Consider the following 22640-nt stretch of genomic DNA (forward strand, 5'->3'; position numbering starts at 1 on the left):
CAATGCATGCCACGTGGGAGGTGACCAGCTGAGTCGAATAGACCTATTTTAATATTTTAATTTCGTAATATTATTTTCTCCAAAATTATTTATCTCCTAATTTTAATTAATTATATATTTATAATACATTAATAGAGAAATTTTCTCTATCTATTTATCATATTAATGTCATTTTTATTTTGTATAATTAAACTAAATACATATATGTTAACAATGATTATTGAGCCTTTAATTTATGTTGGAAATACGTGCCTAAGTGAGTCGTCCGACTTATGAGCTAGTTCGAATTTGACTCGATAAATGACTCGGGAGTTGGTCTCGATGAGTTGAAGAGCACAGCTTGAGGCAACTTCGACTCGCTCATTAGCTCTCAGCTGGCTTTTTTAAAAATTATTACTAAAATACACTTAAGAAATATTAGAATTTAGAAATTCATAAATTCTAGTACAAAACTATTTTACTAAAACTATTAAAAAATAGTTAAAATTATATATCATTTTCTATTATCAAGTAATTTTTTATTATTTATCTTCTATTTTCTCCTTCTTTTAATAATTTTATTATAATAGTTGTTTGAATCATAATCTTTTTCTCTTTTTCATTATAAAAGAGCCGGCTCAAATGTGCAAATTAAACTCAAGCTTGAACTTGAACTAGATTAATTAATCAAGCTCAAGCTAGAGGTGACCCGAGATCAGCTCGACTCTTTACAAACCTAGTGGGAAGGAATAAGTAAAAAAGAAAATAAAAATTGCGAGGAGCTAAGTTTTGATGTATTTTGCAGCATAAGATGAATAATCAAACTAGTTATCTTGTATTTTTATATTTTAATCATTTTTATTTTATTGTTGATATTAAAAGTTTTATTTCAAAGTGGTATATGATATATTAATGTACATCATCATTTATTATTTTTCTTATTTTTAAGTAATTTGGTACTAATCAATAGGTATTAGGACATGACGTACGTGGTGTTTTTCCTTCCCTATAAAGTATTAAGATGTAATTAAGTGGATTCAACTCCTACATTAAGAGATTAAAGAAAAGTAATTAGGTAGTTATAGTTAGGATGACAATAATGGTAAGCAAAACGTATGAAGACTTCTCCAACTGAATACCAAAAAGAAACGCATTTTTTCGGTTGTGAATTCATAGAAACTCATTTTTTGACGAAAATAATGAAGATGAGAAAGAATCTACATGGAATATTCTTTTGTGTTATAAATGAATTTCGGATGGAGATGAATAACAATTTGATACGGCTATTACTGTATTTTGAAGTGGAAAATGATGAGTTCGATTGGAGATGGCTTTAGGAAATAATCGCTGCAAATAAGTAAACAAGGTCGCAATAAAAAAAGTATGATTTGGAGAGATTAGCTTGTGTTTATAACAATCTAAGTTCATTGAGTTTAGAGAGTGTTACTAAAAGGGTTTATGTTGTTTCAAGGAGAAAAATCTAATAGTGTAGAAATGCTTTAGAATCTTATAAAGACCGGAGACGTATAAATAAGTTGAGAGTAACATATATGACAAATATGATTCTTTTTGTGAAACATCTAAGTGGGAAAAAAATTGAAACTCCTAGCGAGATTAAAATAATTTCACTAACGTGAATTAATGATTAATAAAAGTGTTTTTTGGTTAACTAGATAAGACATTATATAATTCAATAGATTTGAACCTTGGGTGAACTCCAATTAATGGTGGTAGTAAGAAGAGTCTTTAGGTTTCAAAGTTATTATCATATGACGAGGGTTGGTTGGGTGATAGTTGATACTTGATAGGATATCAAAAGTTGGGCAATAATGGACAATCAACTTCATCTTTCACCTGATGAGTAGGGAAACTAAGTAACTAGGAGGATGTGTTAGACATTGCCGGCTGGTAGGCATTAAGTATTGGTCATTCATTGCATTGGGTGGTGATAAGTGAAGAACATCTAAAGTTAGAAGATGGAGGGCAATTGGCTTAATTGTTCTTTTGATACAAAATGATATTTGAAGGTCAAGAATATTGACATCAAATGTCAGTGATTTGCAGAAGTTAGATACTAACCGTTAATAGAGGTGTTAGGTGAAAATTAGGGAGCATGTCCATGTTGATCAATAATAGTAGGCAATCAGCTTGGTCATTATATTAATAGAATGTGGGATTTAACTATCAACATGATGAGCATTAGAAGGCAATGATAGATAGATGTCAAATGGTTGTGATAACCATCAGGTGACAACCCATATGAATATTGGATGTTGGATGATGATGAGTGGTTAGATAATTTAACATTATCTTATTAGGAGGGATGACTAGATAATTGAGAAATGGCAATTAGATTCTAGTGGTTGATTGATGTTAGTTGTTAGACATTGGTTAACATAAAAAAAAAAAAATTATTGATAGAATATCAAATGTTGGGTGTTAATGGGTAGTCAGCTTATTTGTTCTACTGGCATGAGAGGTGATTGAATGATCTGAATGAGATGAATCATACATTATCTATTGTTGGAGATTATTTGTTGGTAAGCATTGGGAGATCAAGTGATTAAAAGGATGGACATCGAGTTTTCTTGGCTAGCATATCAAATTTTCTTGGCTAGCATATGTGAAAAATCAATTATTCACAAACAAAAGGCAACAATCGACTACCTAGAGACCTTAGAAATCGGTTGATTATGGGTGATTGATTTGATAGCTTTTAATAGGACAAAATGTGATATTATAAAAAATAAGTGCATCAAACATTGATATATGACAAACATTAGACATTAATCGTTGATAGGCATTATGTACGTGACATTTTATCAAAAATGTCGAATGCTTGTCAATGATTTTCCCCTCATCTTCTACCTTATGGATGAAGTGATGAAATATTAAATGAGTTAAAGAGGATTCTTAAGATTTTTTTAGCCTCCATTCCACTTGAGCTCCAACATATTTAGTAGTCTGAGTGGAGAACTATCTCTAATTTGCTTACTAGAAATTATCGCTTCACATTTTAGGTGAGATTGAGTATATATTAGCATAAGGGACTTGATTTGAATTGTCATGTTTGGTGGTGCCTTCATAAATTTTTTGAGATAGGAAGTTAAAGTGGGGCCTATTAAAAGCACTACGGTAACTAGACGTGTAACCAAAATAGGCTCAAGGGCCATTCACTCTATGGACAATCACTAAAGCGATCATATGCTAATCTTAATTAATGACGAGTAACTAAAACCATCATTGATTGTTGATATTAATATATATGATCCTATCACTTATAGATGACTATGACTCATAGTACACTCAAAGAACTTTGCTGAGAGAGAAGTGATCTTCTAAAGAAATTTGACCTATTTGAATTAGGTTCTTCCTTTATTGGCATGTGTATGATGAAGTATCAAACATTTTTATGATAATGCCATAAAATGATCATGAGTGGTGAAGCTCCTCTATTTTTTTTAAAACTAATGATAAAATAGTTCTATCTCCTAGATAGCTTCCTCCCCTTCGTGTTAGAGACTTGGTGGAAGCAACTTCTAAATAATAGATCGAGAGACGATACCTTCATTGATTATTACAAATAACCCTATTTATTCCAACTTCATTAGCATCTTAAAGCTTTGTTCCTCTTCTTCCTCACCCAATGACTTTTGCCCCTTGCACTAAAATACCTCAAAATTATCACTTCCAATCTTCTTCATTGCACTATCATCACAATTCAAGTTTATTATCAATGTAATATATTATAATTAGGGAAGATCACATGATTTTTTATTTTACTTTTAGAGATTTTCACATTAAAAATGATAGCATATATACGTTATGTTTAATTTTTTATTATTATGAATGAATAATTGTTCAAAATTAAAGAAAATAAATTCTCTATCATTATAATAGTCTAATAAACAAGTGAAATATTCCAATAAAGAAAGAAATATTTATCAACCTAATGATGTTTTATTGTGTGTTATTTTTTTTATTGCAAAACAATAGATACCAAATAAACACACCAAAATATCTAGCTTTGGCACTTAGCACACCTAATAATTGCTTCTCCACCATACAATTTTTTTCATTAATTTGTTATTTTTTAATTATGTATAAAATATTGTTTATATGACAACTGTGGAATATTTACTATTATATAATTAGTATTATTAATTATATTTTGATAAGAACAAAGGTAAGATTAGATTTATTTTTCTTAAACAAGGTGGAGGAGGAACCTTGGAGGAAAAAATATTGAATAAAGTCAACATTTGAGGTTCATTTGGTCCACACACTCAACTTTCTCTCTCTATCTCTAATAACACTTTTTTTGAAATATTAAAAAAAAGTTCATAAATATATCACTCAAAATTTAAGTCCAACTGAAAAAGAGAAATTTTTTTGTTATTAGAATGATTATATAATCATCTCTGGCGTCATTTGGGATTGCTTTCTTATTATTTTTTAAGGCAGCTTTCTATTACAAAAAGAGTTCAACTCTAACTATACCACCCAATTAAATTTTTTTACTAAAAAGCTGCTTTAAGAAGCAATAAAAAAACTGTCCTACACGAAGCCTCTATCTCTACGACTCTGCGATAGAGGATCCACCATATATATGGTGAGATGATGAAGCTAAGTTAATCTCTATTAATTTAGCTTAACCATATCATCAATTGTGGGGCCCACACATCTTTCAACTGAGTGATTAGTTTGTAATCTCTATCATAATCATTGTGCTAAATAATAACATATTTTCATCTTATAAACCATTAAAATAAGTTTTTTGCTTATGATTTAGGGTTAGCATAACGAATTTAAATTCAATCATTTAATTCTTTTAATCATTAAATTTATTTTGAGATAAATGTAATAAAAGAATTTATTAATTAGTTGCATTACATTTATAAAAAAGAATAAATATAATAATCGAACAATTTAATAAAAGAATAAATAAAATGAAGATAAATGCTATGAAATATATAAACATTATTCAAATACTACGATATTTATATAAAATAAGTAGAATAAATTTCTTATGAAAATTAATATGTAACAAAATCTTAAGCCCATACTGAACTAATTGTCTTCTTTACCTTATAAAAGCAATAATTATTTTGTTGGGTGTAAATTAAATATATTAAATATTTGAAAACCCTTCAAAATTAAATTATAAATATATTTATGCACAATTTAATATTAATAAAAAAATTTATATAGGGATATCCTCACCAAAAAAATAAACAGGAAAGATATCAAAATCTTTAGATTTAGGCTTCGTTTTTTAGATCACAACTACAATTTGTATTTGCATGACCACTACTTGTAAAAAAATTTTGAGCATGGTAGGAAACTGCTTTATATTGTAACTTTTTAAAAAGTTATTTTCTTCACAGCAGTTTTATAATCACCTTTATAAAATGCTACAGCCATCCCAAACAGACCGTTGCTTTCGAAATAGTACTGCAATAGTGCAATATAATAATCCTCTGAAAGTGTTCAACTCTAACTATACCACCTAAGTCTAACGTATTCTCCTAAACCTAACGATCGTATGCGATTATCACACAAAACTATTATTTTAGGGTTTTTTTTATCAACAATCTTAATAGCGGAAGAAAATCACAAATCAAAATATTAGTCTGCGTAATGTTTCATTTGTGACGACTTTCTTAGTGCTTCTTAAAGCAGCTTTCTAAGGCTTCATTTGAGCCGGCTTTTTTACTGCTTCTTGAAGCTACCTTGCAGTCAAAAACTTTAATTTTTATACTAAAAAACTGCTTCAAGAAGCAATAAAAGAACCTTCTCAAACGAAACCTAAGACTTCGTTTGGGATGACTTTCTTACTGCTTCTTAAAGCAGCTTTTTAATTTTTGTGCTATAAAGCTGCTTTAAAAAGCAATAAGAAAGTTGCCTCAAACGATGCCTAAGAAAACCCGTCTCAAACAAAATCTAAATTTCTAAACTTTTAGATTACTTTGAAATGCGTGCAATGTTTATATAATTAATAATATATTGCTCTTAATGTAAATCTAATTGCTTTTATACACTAATTTTCATCAAAATATTTTTATACTATTGTTTGCTAATATTAATACTGTCACTAAACAGCTCTTAAAATAAAAGTTTTACAAATAAAGTGAGCGATAATCGTATACGATTATGAAATTTAGGGCAACACGCTATACTTAGGTGGCATAGCTGGATCCGACACGTAGCGGAATCTCAGCCACAACGCCTCCGATTTTTCGGCGACACGCAGCGGACAACACGTACTAGATGTCCCTATCATCCCCGGCCCCACCAATCGTTCCCACCACTTAGTAGATTATTATTATACGTTAATCCCAAATTAATTAATTATTTTTCTTAATTAATCTTATCATCAACAGCTTCATAATCGCCGTCCACATTATTATCAAACAATAATTATGCCCGAACTAAGTGGGATTTGACGATTTTGCGAATCATTATCTTTTTTTAATTATTTGCTGATAATTATTTAAGCTTCGTTTGATATAGCTTTTTTATTATTTTTTAAAGCAGTTTTTTAAGTATAAAATTTTCTAGTTTAAAATTTTTTTTACTAAAAAATTATTTTAGAAAATACTAAGAAAGCTGTCCCAAACCAAACCTTAATGTATGATTAATTAATTTTTATTTAATATAATTTTTTGACACCTCTATATATGTATTTATATGCTACTTGATTTTTTTTTTGCTAATTATTTGTTTATTTTACTGATATATCTATAAATTTTTTAGAGGTGTTAATTCATATTCACATGTTGGATTAGGGTTCAATCTAAAAATGATATGATATGAGTCGATCCGTTTATTAAATGAGTCGAAAATGAGAATACAGGGCTTTGTCCGCCGCAACATCGGAGGTTCTTTGGCTACGTCGACTCGTCGCCGAACTTCAGCTTGATCAATCAACACCGACTGTCATACACTGCGATAACCTATCCTCTATCGCCATTGCCAAAAATCCCGTATTTCATGCCCGAACGAAGCATATCGAAATAGACTATCATTTCATCCATCAACATATCAAAGCCGGAGCTATCCAAATTCAGCACATCTCCTCTCAAGATCAAATAGCAAATATTTTAACCAAACCATTTTCTTATACTCGTTTTAACTATCTTCGCTCCAAATTAACCATTCGAACTCCGAATGATTAATTTGCGGGCTGTGTAATTCTCACCATAAACCTGATTGTAGCCGAGGGCTACCAAGCGAGCTTTGTGACGATCAATCTCACCGGAAGGGTGAAGTTTTAATTTGCAGGTCCATTTGCACCCAATGATATGTTTGTTGGGCGGTGGAGGTATGAGAGACCAGGTATTTTGTTTTTGCAAAGCGTCAAACTCTGTTTGCATGGCCGCTCTCCAGTGAGCGTGTTGAACAGCTTGTTTATACGTAGAAGGGGTATAGTGCGGCTCGGTATGACTGAGCATAGTGAAAATTTTCTTTGGTTTGAAAAATCCTGATTTGGATCTGGTTTGGATGGAGTGGGTTGGCTGGGTTTGTGCTGGAATGTTATGATTAGAATCAGCAGGAGGTGGGACGGGGTTAATGGTTGTGGGGTAGTTGCTGGGTAGGTGAAGTTCCGGAGGAGCCAAGTTGTTAAGAGTGGGAGAAGAAGGTATTGGTTTGCTGGTGATGGTGGGAAGAATAGAAGTAGGGATGAGGAGTTTTGGGTGCTGTGAGTGGGGAGGTTGAGGAGGATCAGTGGGAATAGATGCGGTGGTATTTTGGTAGGGAAAGTTATTTTCACAAAAGACCACATGCCGTGAAATAAAAGTCCTGTTAAGGTCTGTGTTATAGCATTTGTATCCTTTGTGTTTGCTGGAATACCCAATGAAGATACAAGGTTGAGATCGAGGTTTGAGCTTGGTGGAGGCGTAAGGTGTGAGTCAAGGGTAACAAAGGCAACCGAAGGATCTAAGGTGTGAGTAACTTGGTTCTTTGTTATACAGCATATGATAAGGGGATTTAAGGGCAAGAGATTTGGAAGGAAGGCGGTTTATCAGATAGGTTGCGGTAGCAATGGCGTCGGCCCAGAAATGATCAGGGACGTTGGACTCGTGAATGAGGGCACAGGTTAGATCAAGAAGATGACGGTGCTTCCTTTCGGAGACGCCATTTTGTTCTGGGGTGTGCGAACAGCTTAGCTATTGTACAATGCCATGGTCGTTGAGAAAATTTTGAAACTCTGTACTAGTAAACTCGCCGCCACCATCTGAGCGAAGATTTTGCGGAGTGGTGTGGAATTGAGTCTGAATTAAGCTGCAAAGCGATTTAAATTTTGTTAGAGTTTCATTCTTGGAGTTCATAAAAAATAACCAAGAGAACCTTGTGTAATCGTCAATAAACACCACATAATAGCGAATACCATGTAAAGACGGTATGGGGGCCGGCCCCCATACATCCGAGTGTATAATTTGAAACGGATGAGTGGTTGCAGTAATTCGTTTATTAAAAGATTGTTTGTGGCTCTTGGCCATATTACAAGAATTGCAATTAAAGGTAAAAGAGAGATTCTTGAGCTCAGGAAGTTTGTGCGCTAGATGTTGTAGTAACTGATTGTTGGGATGGCCCAAGCGGGAATGCCAAGTGAACGAGTTTGTCACGTTGGTGTGGTAGGCTTGCTTGTTGTCACCCGGTTCCACTTGCAGTTGATAGAGACCGTTACGGAGATGGCCATGAAGCAGTGGATGATTGTCCTGTATGTCCTTAATAACAAATCCATTAGAATCAAATGTAATAGAGATTGAATTTTCTGTTGTTAGTTTAGAAACAGAGGTAAGTTATATGTGAGAGAGGGGACGTGTAATAACGTGCAGAGGTGTAGCTTACGGTGATTGTCCGATAATGGGAGTAACCCTTGACCGGAGCTATGAATGGGAATGGAAGAGCCATTGGCAACGGTTATAGAGTCTTGACCGTTGTATGGGAACGAATTGAGAAGGTTCTTGCTATCTGAGGTAAGATGAGTGGTTGCTCCGAAGTCTAGTATCCACGGTTGCATGGATGGCCCGTTCGGCTGAGCTAGCAAGGCACGGGGGCCGTTAGAAGTGGTGGTAGGAGCATACTTGAGATTTAGCCTATGCCAACAATTTATTGCGATATGACCGGCTTTGCTGCAAATTTGACACACAGGACGCGAGGAGGAAGTGTTGGACGCAGAATTAGCGGGATCTTGCGAATCAGGCTGACGATAGGTTGAGTTCTTGTTCTTGATGAACTTCTTTTGATATCGATTTTGATTTGATGATTGAGAGTTTGCATAGAGTGCGGAAGCCGAGGATGAACGTGCTTGTTTTGTATGCTGATCTTGATTTATGTGGATCTCCTCGCTGCATAGTAGAGAGTAGAGGTTGTCGAGATCAGCGGGAAGAGGGGATGCCCGGATGTAAGTCTTGAATGAGTTGTACGCGGGAGGTAATCCCTTGAGAATGTATAACACGATGTCTTCAGAATCGATTGTGGCACCGGAGGCAGCTATGTTGTCCACGAGATTCTTGATTTGTGAAAGATATTGTTGCACCGTGAGGTTGTTCATCTGAATATTGTGCAACTCATTCTTGAGTTGAATCACACGCGATCGGCTTTGAGATTGCAGACGACGCTCGAGAGTGTTCCAAACGTCTTGCGCGGTGGTGGAATGGATCACGTAAGGTAGGATGGCCGGGGATATAGTTGAAAACAGCGCGGAAATGAGATTGTTGTCGACGAGGCTCCACCGAGCATACTCAGGGGAGTCAAGGTCGGACGGTGGTGTTGATTTGCCCGTCAGGTGATCCGCATAACCATTCGCAGACAGATGTTGGAATAGTTGCATTCTCCATATTGGATAGTTTTCCGGAGTCAAGTGATGCGGAATGATGTTCTTGAGGTTGGAGATGATAAACTTGAGAGTTGCCGGAATTTGAGGTTCGGTGGAAACTCCGGTGATAGCCGTGGAAGAGGGAGGGAGGGAAGAAGAAGAATCTTGATCTCCCATATGTGGCTCTGATATCATGAGAGCACTTCTTGGAGAGAGAGAAAAGAGATGAGAAAGTAAAATGTATCTTTATTATCTGTGTAGTTCCTATTACAGGTGCCTGTATATATAATGCCGAGAAAGGGCATAAAAAGTAAATACAAGTTTAGCCTGAGTCCTTATATAAGTCATTTTCTTACAGAAAATGCCAACTCGAATTTGACCTGATATATGAAATTCACATCGATCTACTGGTTAGGAGTTGTGGCTATCAGCTAAGATATATTTGATTCGAAACTTTCGTAAGAGATATGCGTGTAAATTTATTTTTGTTAAGTGCTCCTTTAAACCTTAGTTGAGACCCTTTAACATCTGAAGAGGAAGAACAACCAACTTGACTTGGAAAAGAAACACGTGTAAATTTATCTTAATTGCCTCAAAAGTCCTAAAAAAATATGATATATGACAATAAAATATTTAAAGTGCGACTGATTAGTATCAAAATTTTCTGAAATGAAAATTATAACTTGATTTGAACACGGCAACTAAAAAAATTATACACACACATACGTATGTGCTATTTTATGATATTTTTTATAAGAAAAAGGAAATAAATAGCTAAACTATTATTTTTAGGTTGGTCTGAATCCGACCTAACACGATTTTTCTTTTCACGCCACTTATGTGTTGAGCTGAACTCAAATATTATACGAAATGACCACCGAAATTTAAAATTCTAACGTAATTTTAAGTCAGATTTTCATATCATATCCAATATTAAAAGCCGTATAAATCATTACCATGAAAATCAAAATCAAGTAAGTTGTCTTAGATCTAGTTCTTAGATGAACTAGTTGATTTATTCATTACATAATTGATAGGTAAAAAATTAGGTGAGGATATTATCTCCAAAATTTAGTCTTTATATGTATTTTAAAATCTTAAATTTATTATAACATGAAAAAATATCATATTTCAATATTCGATATTTCATTATATAAATATTAAAATTAAACATTTTAACTCCATTTTTACCTTTTTTTAATAATTTTTTTTGCCAAATCTTCCTATTTATTAAATTATCATCTACTTGCATTTATTTATTAAATTAATATAAATAATTTTTTTTTTAAAAAAATTCTAATAAAACTACCAACTTTATTCTCAATCTCTTATCATATGCTATTCTAAAAGTCTTCATTATTTTTAAAATTATCAAATAAAATTCAATTAACTAATTTTACAAAATTGCCACCCAAGTCCAAAACAAAGGTCCACGGCTACTGAAAGCTCCTCTTTGCCGGTCGGTTTCTTCTGCAAAAACGCAATATTTCCTCGAAACTACATATCATCAGTACCAATCAAAAGATTAAAAAAATTGTTTATTTTTTAATAATTTAAAGATAAAAAGTGTTCTTAGTTAATTAATTAATATTTTAATCTATAAGGAATTCAACACCAACATTAAAAATTCTTAACAGTAACAATCAAGCAGGAGCCCATGGCTTCTCCAACAAGTGCCTTCCATGGCAAGAATAATCTATTTAACTCCCTTCTTCTTCTTTCTCAGCTCTCATCCTCTCTCTCTCTCTCTCTCTCTCTCTCTCTCATTGAAGCTTCTTTCATGGTGATGATCATGGAAGACACAAATTTCCTTCTGCCTCCGGGATTTAGATTCCACCCGACAGACGAGGAGATCATCACGCACTATCTAACTCCTAAGATTCTCAACCATGGCTTTGTGACTCGAGCTATGGGTGTTGTCGACTTGAACAAGTGCGAGCCTTGGGATCTTCCAAGTATGTTCTTCTTATTCTTAGCTTCACCTCCATTAGATTTGAGGAAAGCTATATGAAGCTATTGTGATGGCATTTAAACTGTTTTCATGTAGGCAAAGCGAAGATGGGGGAGAAGGAATGGTACTTCTATTGTCAGAGAGATAGAAAATATCCGACGGGGACGAGAACAAATAGAGCGACGGAGTCTGGGTATTGGAAGGCGACGGGGAAGGATAAGGAGATCTACAGAGGGAGATCAGAAGTTTTGATTGGGATGAAGAAGACGCTTGTCTTCTATACAGGGAGGGCTCCTAAAGGAGAGAAGACCAATTGGGTTATTCATGAGTATAGGCTCCAAGGCAATTGCACCTCTCTTTCCAATCTCTACAAGCCATCCAAGGTTAAAAATCTAAAATTTAATCTTTAATTTCTTTTCTATATATATATTGACTTTGTGACTTAAAAGAATATTTATCTTTTTATATGATTGCAGGATGAATGGGTTGTTTGTAGAGTTTTCCACAAGAACAATAATGGAGCAAAGAGTAGCTCGATTCCAATTGATGCTAGTTTGCATAGAATCAAAGGATTCAAAGAGGAGCTATTGAATTCTTCAAATACCCTTCCACTACTTATGGATCCTCCCTATTTCAATGCGAGCATCGGTGGTGGTGGGGTTCATGAATTCAAAGCAATTGAGCCGCCGATGCCTTCCTACTTCTCCTTTTTAAATGAAGACGATGATGATATGATGATGAATAATCCTCCACCTCGAACACAGAGTTCATATTGGTCGATGCCTGGTGATCAGATAAGAGATTATTTCGACGGCCAAGAACAACAAGTTATAACGATGCAATCAACGCAATTGCTACCAATCAGGAGACATTGTAAAGCTGAGCAATTTTCAAACCAATCAATGCTGAGCCAGGATACTGGTATCAGCACCGACCGTTCCACTGATGTATCCTCAGTCATCGCCAAACATGATATTAGTATTGAAGACTTTGATGTGCCATCAATAGCTACTGGTGGTGTGCTTGACTTCTGCAGCATGTGGAAGTGCTAAAGATTAGAAATAAATCATATATATAAAGAGAGATCATTAGTGTTTATAAGTCTACTATTGATAGGCTTATGTTCACAAGTATGATGATCTCAACAGAAAATGAATATTGAACATTGGTTTGTGCTTTAGCCTCATTGTACATAAACAGAAAACTTAGTTGTGATTGTTCCACGTAAAGAAGAATATTATAGTATTTTGGGTATAGAATTACTCAATTATGCCATGAAATTTACAAGAAATTGGCTTAAAAAAGTCTTTGATGCAGTTATAATGGTTGATTTTATAAATACAAGGAATTTTACATTTAGGGTATTTCTAGAAGGCTATTATTTCTTAACAATAATTGCATAGAAGTTTACTCCATGGATATCAACAAAACATTATTATTTTGATAGAAGATTTCAAGGCTAAATTATGCACCAATGACTTGTAGTGGTTATCAAAGATGAACCTACATCACATCTATTCTTAGAAAGTCTTTATTGTTGCTAGAATTATAATTTTTGCTCAATTAAGTAGCATTTTTTGTGTTGGTAGTTTAAAAAGTTGAATGTTAATTTTTAACAAAATAATTTTCATCAATAAAATGACAATTATAAAAGGTCATAAGACCAAACAAAATAAAAAAAACAAAAAAGACAAAACTAGTCATGTTGTATCTCCTAATTGATCAGGACATCAAAATTAAGAGTTTTAAAGGAGAATCAATAACATGAAGGATCTTTACATGAAATTTATTTTTTGCCCCTTTCATGACGCCAACCAATATCGAGTAGAAATCAGGTTCCTAGATCTAATTTTAACATGCCTCTCCTTTTTGGACAATAATAATAATGATATGATAATGAATAATCATCATTCGAAAACTCAAAAAAAAAAAAATATTGTTCAATGCCTTATGAGATAAGAAACAACTTAGACATAAATAACAAGTCATAATGAAGCAATTATCACCATTAGCACCAATCATTATGTATTGTAAAGCCGAGCAATTTTTGAAAGTCAATCTTTATAAGACAAAAGATACTGTCATCAAAACTAAACATTCCACCAATATTTCATCGATCATCACCAAGCATGGTATCATTATTAAAGACTTCGATGTGTCATATATTAATTGTAGATGCATAAATCAATGTGTTGTACCTTGAATGTCTCTGTTCTTATCTTTTTTAGGTTTCATAATTAAGGAGCTAATAGTCATTTTTGTCCAAGCAAGAGGCAATGAAAGCAAATGCTCAATCTTTTTTCAAAGATTACTTTATGCTAATATCCTTTTTCTTTTGATACAAATTATATTTGAATGATTTTGGGATTCTACTAAGACTCTAGCAACCGATAGCCTAGAAACATAAGCAATAAGACAGTCCATTCGAAGAGGGTTGCTAAATAAAGAGACTAGTGAATACATAATATAATAGATTTATCAAATATGTGTACTCTTAAATAAGGAAAAGTAACCATAAACAATGTGTGATTCATTGGAATATCTAAAGCTAGAAAACCACTTTGAAACCCTCATTATAGAGACATCAACCAACACAATTCTTCTTAATAAGATAGTTGTATAATCCTCAATAAAAATAATAATTTTTGCTCAAATAGCATTTTTTGTCTTGGTAGTTTAAAAAGTTGAATGTTACTTTTTAAGAAAATAATTTTCATCAATAAAATGACAATTATAAAAGGTCATAAGACCAAACAAAATGAAGAAAACAAAAAAGACAAATCTAGTCATGTTGTATCTCCTAATCGATTATGACATCAAAATTAAGAGTTTTGAAGGAGAATCAATAACATGAAGGATCTTTACATGAACTTTATTTTTGCCCTTTCTATGACGCCTGTCAATATCGAGTAGAAATCAAATTCCTAGATCTAATTTTAACATGCCTCTCCTTTTTAGACAATAATGATGACGTGATGATAATGAATAATCATACTTCAAAAACTCAAAAAAAAAAAAAAAAAAACATTGTTCATTGCCTTATGAGATAAGAAACAACTTCAGCATAAATAACAAGTCATAATGATGCAATTATCACCATTGGAACCAATAATTAGGTATTAATTGTAAAGCCGAGCAATTTTGAAAGCCAATCTATTATAAGACAAGGTTACTGTCATCAACACAAAACATTCCATCAATGTTTCATCGTTCATCACCAAGCATGGTATCATTATCAAAGACTTTGATGTGTCATTAATTATAGATGCATAAATCAATGTGTTGTACCTTGAATGTCTATGTTCTTATCTTTTTTAGGTTTCATAAGGAGCTAATAGTCTTTTTTCTCCAAGCAAGAGGCAATGAGAGCAAAAGCTCAATCTTTTATCAAAGATTACTTTATGCTAATATCCTTTTTCTTTGGATACAAATTATATATCTAAATGATTTTGGGATTCTACTAAGACTCCAACAATAGATAGCCTAGAAACATAAGCAATAAGACGGTCCACTCGAAGAGGGTTGCAACATAAAGAGACTAGTGAATACATAATACAATAGATTTATTAAATATGTGTTCTCTTAAATAAGGAAAAGTAAATAGAAACAATGTGTGATTCATTGGAATATCTAAAGCGAGAAAACTACTTTGAAAGTCTCATTAGAGAGTCATCAACCAACAAAATTCTTCTCAATAAGATAGTTGTATAATCCTTGATAAAAAATTTTAATAAAATTTGTTTTGTGTTAAGCAACGAAACAAACGTATATTATTACCCAAAAATCTTTTTTTTCTAATGAGCCAATTCAATTTAAATTTGAATACACTACAGGAAAACCCTCTATTACCGGCGGATATAATCCGACGGTAACATGTAAAATCCGACGGAAGTCCTGGGTTTCAGGCGCATTTACGGCGGATTTTTGTACGCCAGTTTGGTTCGCGTCGGAAAATACCTTCCAACGTTTATAAGACTCTGGAAAACTTTTCGACGCCATCTCTGGCGCAAAAAATGCTAGCCAAGCCAGCGTTTTTCAACCGTTTATTCCGGCGATATGTGCGCCGGAAGTTTACGACGTATATATCTGACGAAAATTACCAGCGGATAAAACGTCGTAGGTTTGCCGTAAATAAGCTACGGCTTGTTTCCGGCAAATAATTGGAGCCAGAAAACGCCGGCGGATACGACGCTGTAAGATGCGCCGGAAATTGCGGCGTCCAAAAAAATGCCGGTATGATTGTACCGATTCATTGTATCGTCGTTTCCGTCGTATTTTCGACGCAAAATCCGTCGGAAATCTGTAGCATTAACAAAAAAAAATTGCCTTTCCAGCGAATAATTGCATTTCCACTCCTGCAAATATAATCAAATACATATCCAGAACACAGCTATACACATTACAGTTATAAAGAACTTCAACATATACTCAAAAACATAAATATCCATTAAAAGAAATTGTTCAATAGCATCAATCAACTAAAAACATCACATATTGTTCAATAGCACAGATTCACAGAAATAAACAAGTTCATATAACTAAACTAAACTACTCTGACTCCGTGGACTCCTCCTCAGCTGGAGCTATCTCTTTTCCACTCAAATGCTCCCTCATTTTGCGTATTTCATCCAACAACTGATTGTGTTGCTCCTTAATCTGCATTTGAACCTATGCTTGCAATTGAGTTTGTCAATCAGCTTGTGATTTCCTTACTTGTTCTAGCACTGTTTGAAGGGCACTTATTTATTGAGCATGTAAGGACTTATGTGAATTGGATGCGAAGCTGGATGCAGTAGAGAAGGTCATCCTCTCATATGCCTGAGCTTGCGAACCTAAACCATAAGCTCAGGCATACGAGGGTATGACCTCCATCAGAGCAGTAAAACCATCTGCGCATAAATCTAATATGACATTTCTTGGTTCTACCGCGAATGTGACATGTGTACGATCAAAGTGCCTCTAAGCCTCTGCTTCTGATGGATGTGTGATAACACCTTCTTGTGGAATGTGATCATTATGCCATCTCATATGTGCAGCAGATCTCATGGATGCATATAGCCGTTGTAGTCTCAGAATTATTGGAAAGTAAAACATCCTACTGACAGGCACATCCTTCTACTTCTTTCTATTTCCAGATTTTGGTTTAAATCTTGGTGCATTGCAATGACGGCATGCAATCTCTGAGATATCTTCTTTAAAGTATAGCATGCATTCATTGACACAACAATATATCTTTGTGTATGTCAAACCAATTTTGGAAACTAACTTCTTTGTTCGATATAGATATGTAGGAATTAAATTATCTGTTGGATTGGTTTCCTTAAGCAGCCCAATGAATTGATTAAAATATTCACGAGCAATATTATATTCTGCCTTGATGCTTAACATCTTCATATCAATAGATAACTCTGAGTGAGTGGTGCACCCTTTCCAGATTGGTTGTTGGGTAACATGCAATAAATCATAAAAATTTTGTGCCTTCGTATTTCGGTAACTCTTTTGTATTTTGTTCAATTTGTATTCCAGTTGCATCATGAACTAATTCCTCAAGATTTGGTCGGATATTTTCAGCCTCAGCTATATTAGTACTTGTAGAAGGATCGCATTGATAATCAATTTGTGGCTCGTACTCACTATGAGAAGTCCAATACCAATATCATGGCATGAATCCTCTGCGATACAGATCAACAGTTACATCATCTAGTGTTAGGTGCACTAGATTTTTATGTTTAGAACATGGACATCAAAACTTTCCTTATGATATGAAGCTGGGTAGTTGTTTCGCTTGCTGAATGAAAATGTTTACCCCATTAATGAATTCATCTGTTAATGTCTTTCATCCTTGAAATAATCGGTTATACATCCAACTTCTTTGATTTTTAATATCCATAACCTACATATAAGAGCAAATAAGTAATGGATTTTTGCTTAAGTAGATCTAAAACTGAATATATAGAAATATTAATATTAAAATTCAAGTGATGGTGAAATAGATGGTGACTGCGCCGGACCTTTTGTAAATGTGTAGTGAGAACATCTGCGACAAAAGTAAAAAGATATGGTAATTGTAGAAAATTATGATCAATTTGTATTCCATCTCAAAGGGTCAAGCCACTCATCCATCGAAGCATCTCATCTCTGCAACACTTAACTCATTCGGCACCATAAAGCATTACAAGTCTCACCACCATCTTATAGAATTTTCACTTATGTTTGAAGGAAACTTTTCTATCACATAATAAGCCTGATGCATTCCTCCACTTCAACCATCAAACTTGAATTCTGCTGATAATATCCCCTTCAATTTCACCATCACTCTGAACAATAGATCCAAGATATCTAAAATGACTACTCTTACTATTGACTTGATCGCGAAAAGTCACAATTTCATCTTTAGGTCAATTACTACTAAAATTATACTCCGTATATTTAGTTTTAGATCTACTCAAGCGAAAATCATTAGACTCTAAAGCTGACCTCCATAATTCAATTTTACCTTAAACTCCCTCTCTAATCTTATCAACAAGAAGAATATCATTAGTAAAAAGAATACATAAAGGTACATCCTCTTGCAAATGCCAATTGAGAATGTCCATGACTAAAGCAAAAAGAATACATAAAGGTACATCCTCTTGCAAGATTTGGACTTGAGGCTGATCCTTTATGTAATCCAGACATAATAGAAAAACACTTTGTCAAACCACCTTGTGTTTGAACACAAGTAATACCTCATGCATATATATCTTTAATGTTTTGAATACAAACATTATTAACTCCTTTTTTTCAAGAAGTCTCTATAGCACATCTCTTGAAACTTTATCATATGCTTTCTCTAAATCAATAAATATCAAATGCAGATCATCCTTATTCTCTCTATATTTTTCCATCCAAACCTCTCAATAAATGTATAACTTCCATAGTAGACCTACCCGGCATTAATCCAAATTGATTTTGAAAAGTTTAGAAACAAAAAAATATTGAATATAAGCGTTATTAACTTTTTTTTTTGCAAGAACTCTCAATAGCACTCCTCTTGAAACTTTATCATATGCTTTCTTTAAATCTACAAAAGTACATATGTAGATCCTCCTTACTCTCTCTATATTTGTCCATCAAACCTCTCAAAAAATGTATGCCTTCCATAATAGATCAACCCGGCATTAATCCAAACAAATTACACGAAAAAAAAACTTACAATCGACGGGCAATCGATTAGAGGAGGAAGGCGGAAACTCACGGTCGGAAATGGAGCTCTCGCCGGCGAGGAAGGCTATGACCGTCGGTGACGTCCGGTGACCGTCAACTGAGCTCGGCGACCTCGATCTATGGCGAGCGATGGTGGGCGACGAGGGAAACAGCGGAGATGCGAGAGAAACAAACGAATGAAATGAGTATCCAGAGGGGCTTGGGTTCATAAATAGGGCTTTTGCCGGCGTATTTTCCGGCGTCCCAGACACCGGAAAATATTCCGGCGCATTTTGTGCCGGTTTTAAGTCATTGAGTTTAAAAACGCCGGTTTTAAGTCGTTGAGTTTAAAAACGCCGGCGTATTATCCACCGGTAACTGCGCCGGATATTTTCCGTCTAAAGTGTGCCGAAACTAGTAAAATGCTGGTATATTCTGACGTTTTTATCGGCGCATTAGACGTCGGAACGTTTCTGGCGGAACATACGTCGGAAAAAACGCCATAAACTTTCCTTCGCACTATGCGCCGTATTTACCAACGCAAATTATTCCGCCGAAAAATCCGACGGTAATCGCGTGTTTTCCCGTGATTTTGGGAGATCTCAATTTCCTTAATAAAAGCAATTGATGATCTGGAAATATAAGTAGTAGAAGAGTTGGAAAGAATGTTCTATTTTTGATTATATTGAGAAGGTAATGTTGAAATACATGTAGAACAACTAGGTTATGAATGAGCATGCTCCATTCTTGAACATTAGTAGCCTCAAAATAAGAGTCATGTATGGGTGTTTAGTGATCATAACTAAGTTTTTTGTTTTTTACCAATAAAGCTAAATCACAAACCAATTTTCCTATAATCACTTTATCAATATTCATTTTCCAATTGAGATCATTATACTTATGAATATAAGTATATTAACAACAAGTACTAATAAACACTAATGATCTCTCCTTGTATGATTTCTTTCCAATCTTTGGCATTCAATAATCTCCATAAGTCTATCTCATTAATGGTTGTAGCCATTGATTGCACATTAAAGTCTTCAATGCCAACATCATCCTTGGTGATGATCAGCAGTACATTGGTAGAATGGTCGGTGCTAAAGCCAGCATCTTAGCTCAACATTAATTGGTATGAAAATTGCTCAGCAGTATAATGCTCTTAATTGGTGGCAATGGCGACTCCTAAATTGTTATAACTTGTTGTCCCTGATTGTCAAAGGTATTGTTTATCTCACAAGGTATTGACTAATACAAAGTTTGTGTTTGTTGTAGAAAACTATTTATCATCATCATTGATCAAGAAGGAGAGCTTCAACCTTCTCAACATGATCAAGATCGACTCACATTTCCCACACTCACTTTATCTTATTTCACTTATTGTGGTCTTAGATGAAAATCATAGCCAAACCGAATAAACTCTCTTTTTACCAAAATCACCTCAAGCACGCAACAATGTGGAGGTCAACAATGCGTGTTTTCATCGATTTTATCTTAATGAAATACTCATCTCTAACTTTATCTTACATAAGATCTTAACATTTTCTTTTTAATTACTATAAAACCCTTATTCGAATCTAGTTGAATGGCAGTCCATACAAATCCTAAATGACAAATCTTGCCCAAAAATATTCCCTTCTGGCTTCTTCCAATATATTCTTTTTTGTTGATATAATTATCTAATAAGGTAACATTACAAACTCACACAACCAACATATTCTTATAGTAATCCTCTCGAGAAAAGAGAATGGAAAAGAGGTGGGAAGTGAGTTACAAGCCGTAAGTGGACAAATTTGTTAATGCTCTTCACATGATTTGCTTGCAATAATGCCTTGCTTTCTATTCAGAGCAAATATTTGCAAGTAAATCATATTTGGAGAAGTTCAGTTTCTTCGTCAATTTCATTAACCAGTTCTTCCACTTGCGTTATGTATCTAGATCTAATTGACCACCGTTTGAGTTCTTCCAGACCACTGCTCGAGTTCTTCCTGACCACTATCAGAATTCTTCTCGACCACTGTCAGAGTACTTCCCGACTTCCTCCGTATTTCTTCTCGATCAATGACCGTCTCTAAACTTCCACTAGTTCCTCTTCAGTGTGGCCCAATCAAGTGTGGGCAAGGAGGTTTTTTGGGATGAGTTCCTCTTCTAGGTCATCCAAGGGATTAGTTACGCCGTCAAACGCCTCCTAAGAGAGTGGCAGCGAATAGATATCTCTGTTCCAAAAAAAAAAAGACTTTGCTAAGTCTTTAAATGCCCTAAATTACTTGATTATGGTCCACAAAATACAAATATAATCATCATATATGTTTTACCAAGTATTGAAACACACCTTCAAATTATTAATTAAATTTTTGTGCATATTTTTATTTGAAAAGAGATAATAGATATATTATTCTAATTTAAGATATTATAAGACATAAAATTAAAATTCTATATATGTAAATATCTACTTCATCAGGACAGCTATGATGACAGCTAATTCCAGCTTCGGCTTCTTATGATTTAATGCTATATTACTCTATTGCAATTAATTTTGGCCGAAAGAAGCTGAAAAGGAGCATCTAACTCCCCTTCTCTCTCTCTCTCTCTCTCTCTATTTTATATGCATCCATAGCTTGTGGATTATTTTTTTTTTTTCCAATGATTTTATATACATTAAAATTTATAAAAATAAGCTCTTCCATTGCTCTCTTTCAAACTCAACAAATCCAAATGATCAACTGTGCAATCAGTTGTTAGAATTCAGGATTGGACGAATTATCCGAAGAAGATCGTTTGGCTTTTGAGTCGAATTGGCTAGTCGCATCACAGGCACCCAATGCCTTCATTGTAGCCTTGTGTGTATGATCTCAAAGATCATCTAACTTCCATCACAAAAGTCGGTTCTTTATAGTTCATGACTATTACATGTAGGGACTATAACATTTATGACTATCAAAAAAGTTGAATTTTTTACGAACAACTTACACTCGACTACATAAAAGCTTATATTTGACTTATTCGTGAGGAAACAAGTTGAATGCAATCAGATATTTTGATCTCGAATTTTAAATGAACTGAACACAAACAAAGGCAACTCACTTTGATTTGTTGGTTTTTGAGCTATTGCTATCAATCAAGAGGTATTGGCAGGGGCGGAACCCCCTATTACCAGGGGAAAATTGTCTCGCTAAAAAAATAAATAAAAAATTCTTTATTAAATACATTTTTAGATAATTTATCCCCCTTATATATTTTTTTATTACTTTTTATTATTTGAGTCTTTAGGCAATTGTCTCCCTAAAAAAATTAAAATATTATAATCTTTAGGTGATTGTCCTCTAAAAGAATTAAATCATTGTGTATAGGTATTATTTATAAATTTACCCTTCCAATAATTAAAGCTGGCTTGAAAAAAAAAAAAAATTATTATTATTATTTTAATTAAAATTGAATTTGAATAAGAATATGCTATTTTTTTTTCGATATGGATAAATAGATAAAAAAAACTAATTTATCTTATCATAACCGAAACTTATCCACTCAAAAAACTGTGGACGCTGTCGCGGGTTCCAAACTGGGTCAGAATCAGATTCCCCACTTATAACTGCCCACGTGGACAGCCCTTCATTATCGGCTTACGTGGCAGCCGATCTGACATCCACGTCACACTACATTCAAAATTCAACGGCCATAATTCGGATAAGCACAAACGGT

At 33.9% G+C, this 22640-nt stretch overlaps 1 protein-coding gene across 1 annotated transcript; it reads left to right on the forward strand.

The window, feature by feature from the left end:
• The first annotated feature begins 11545 nt into the window (after positions 1–11545).
• On the forward strand, positions 11546–12933 carry LOC110111452 (NAC domain-containing protein 92). Its single transcript, XM_020843353.2, has 3 exons — positions 11546–11760; positions 11853–12139; positions 12233–12933. Exons 1-3 carry the CDS (start codon positions 11586–11588, stop codon positions 12806–12808), a joined length of 1038 nt encoding a protein of 345 aa, XP_020699012.1. The 5' UTR covers positions 11546–11585; the 3' UTR covers positions 12809–12933.
• The last annotated feature ends 9707 nt before the right edge of the window (positions 12934–22640 follow it).

This window comes from Dendrobium catenatum, unplaced genomic scaffold (genome assembly GCF_001605985.2).
Source record: "Dendrobium catenatum unplaced genomic scaffold, ASM160598v2 fragScaff_scaffold_1414, whole genome shotgun sequence".
NCBI lineage: Eukaryota > Viridiplantae > Streptophyta > Magnoliopsida > Asparagales > Orchidaceae > Dendrobium > Dendrobium catenatum.

Excerpts from the sequence above, each read along its gene's own strand:
- LOC110111452 (XM_020843353.2), top strand. The coding sequence starts at position 11,586 with ATGGTGATGATCATGGAAGACACAAATTTCCTTCTGCCTCCGGGATTT. Across the intron at positions 11,761-11,852 it reads CGAGCCTTGGGATCTTCCAA|GCAAAGCGAAGATGGGGGAG; the intron begins GTATGTTCTTCT and ends GTTTTCATGTAG. Across the intron at positions 12,140-12,232 it reads ATCTCTACAAGCCATCCAAG|GATGAATGGGTTGTTTGTAG; the intron begins GTTAAAAATCTA and ends ATATGATTGCAG.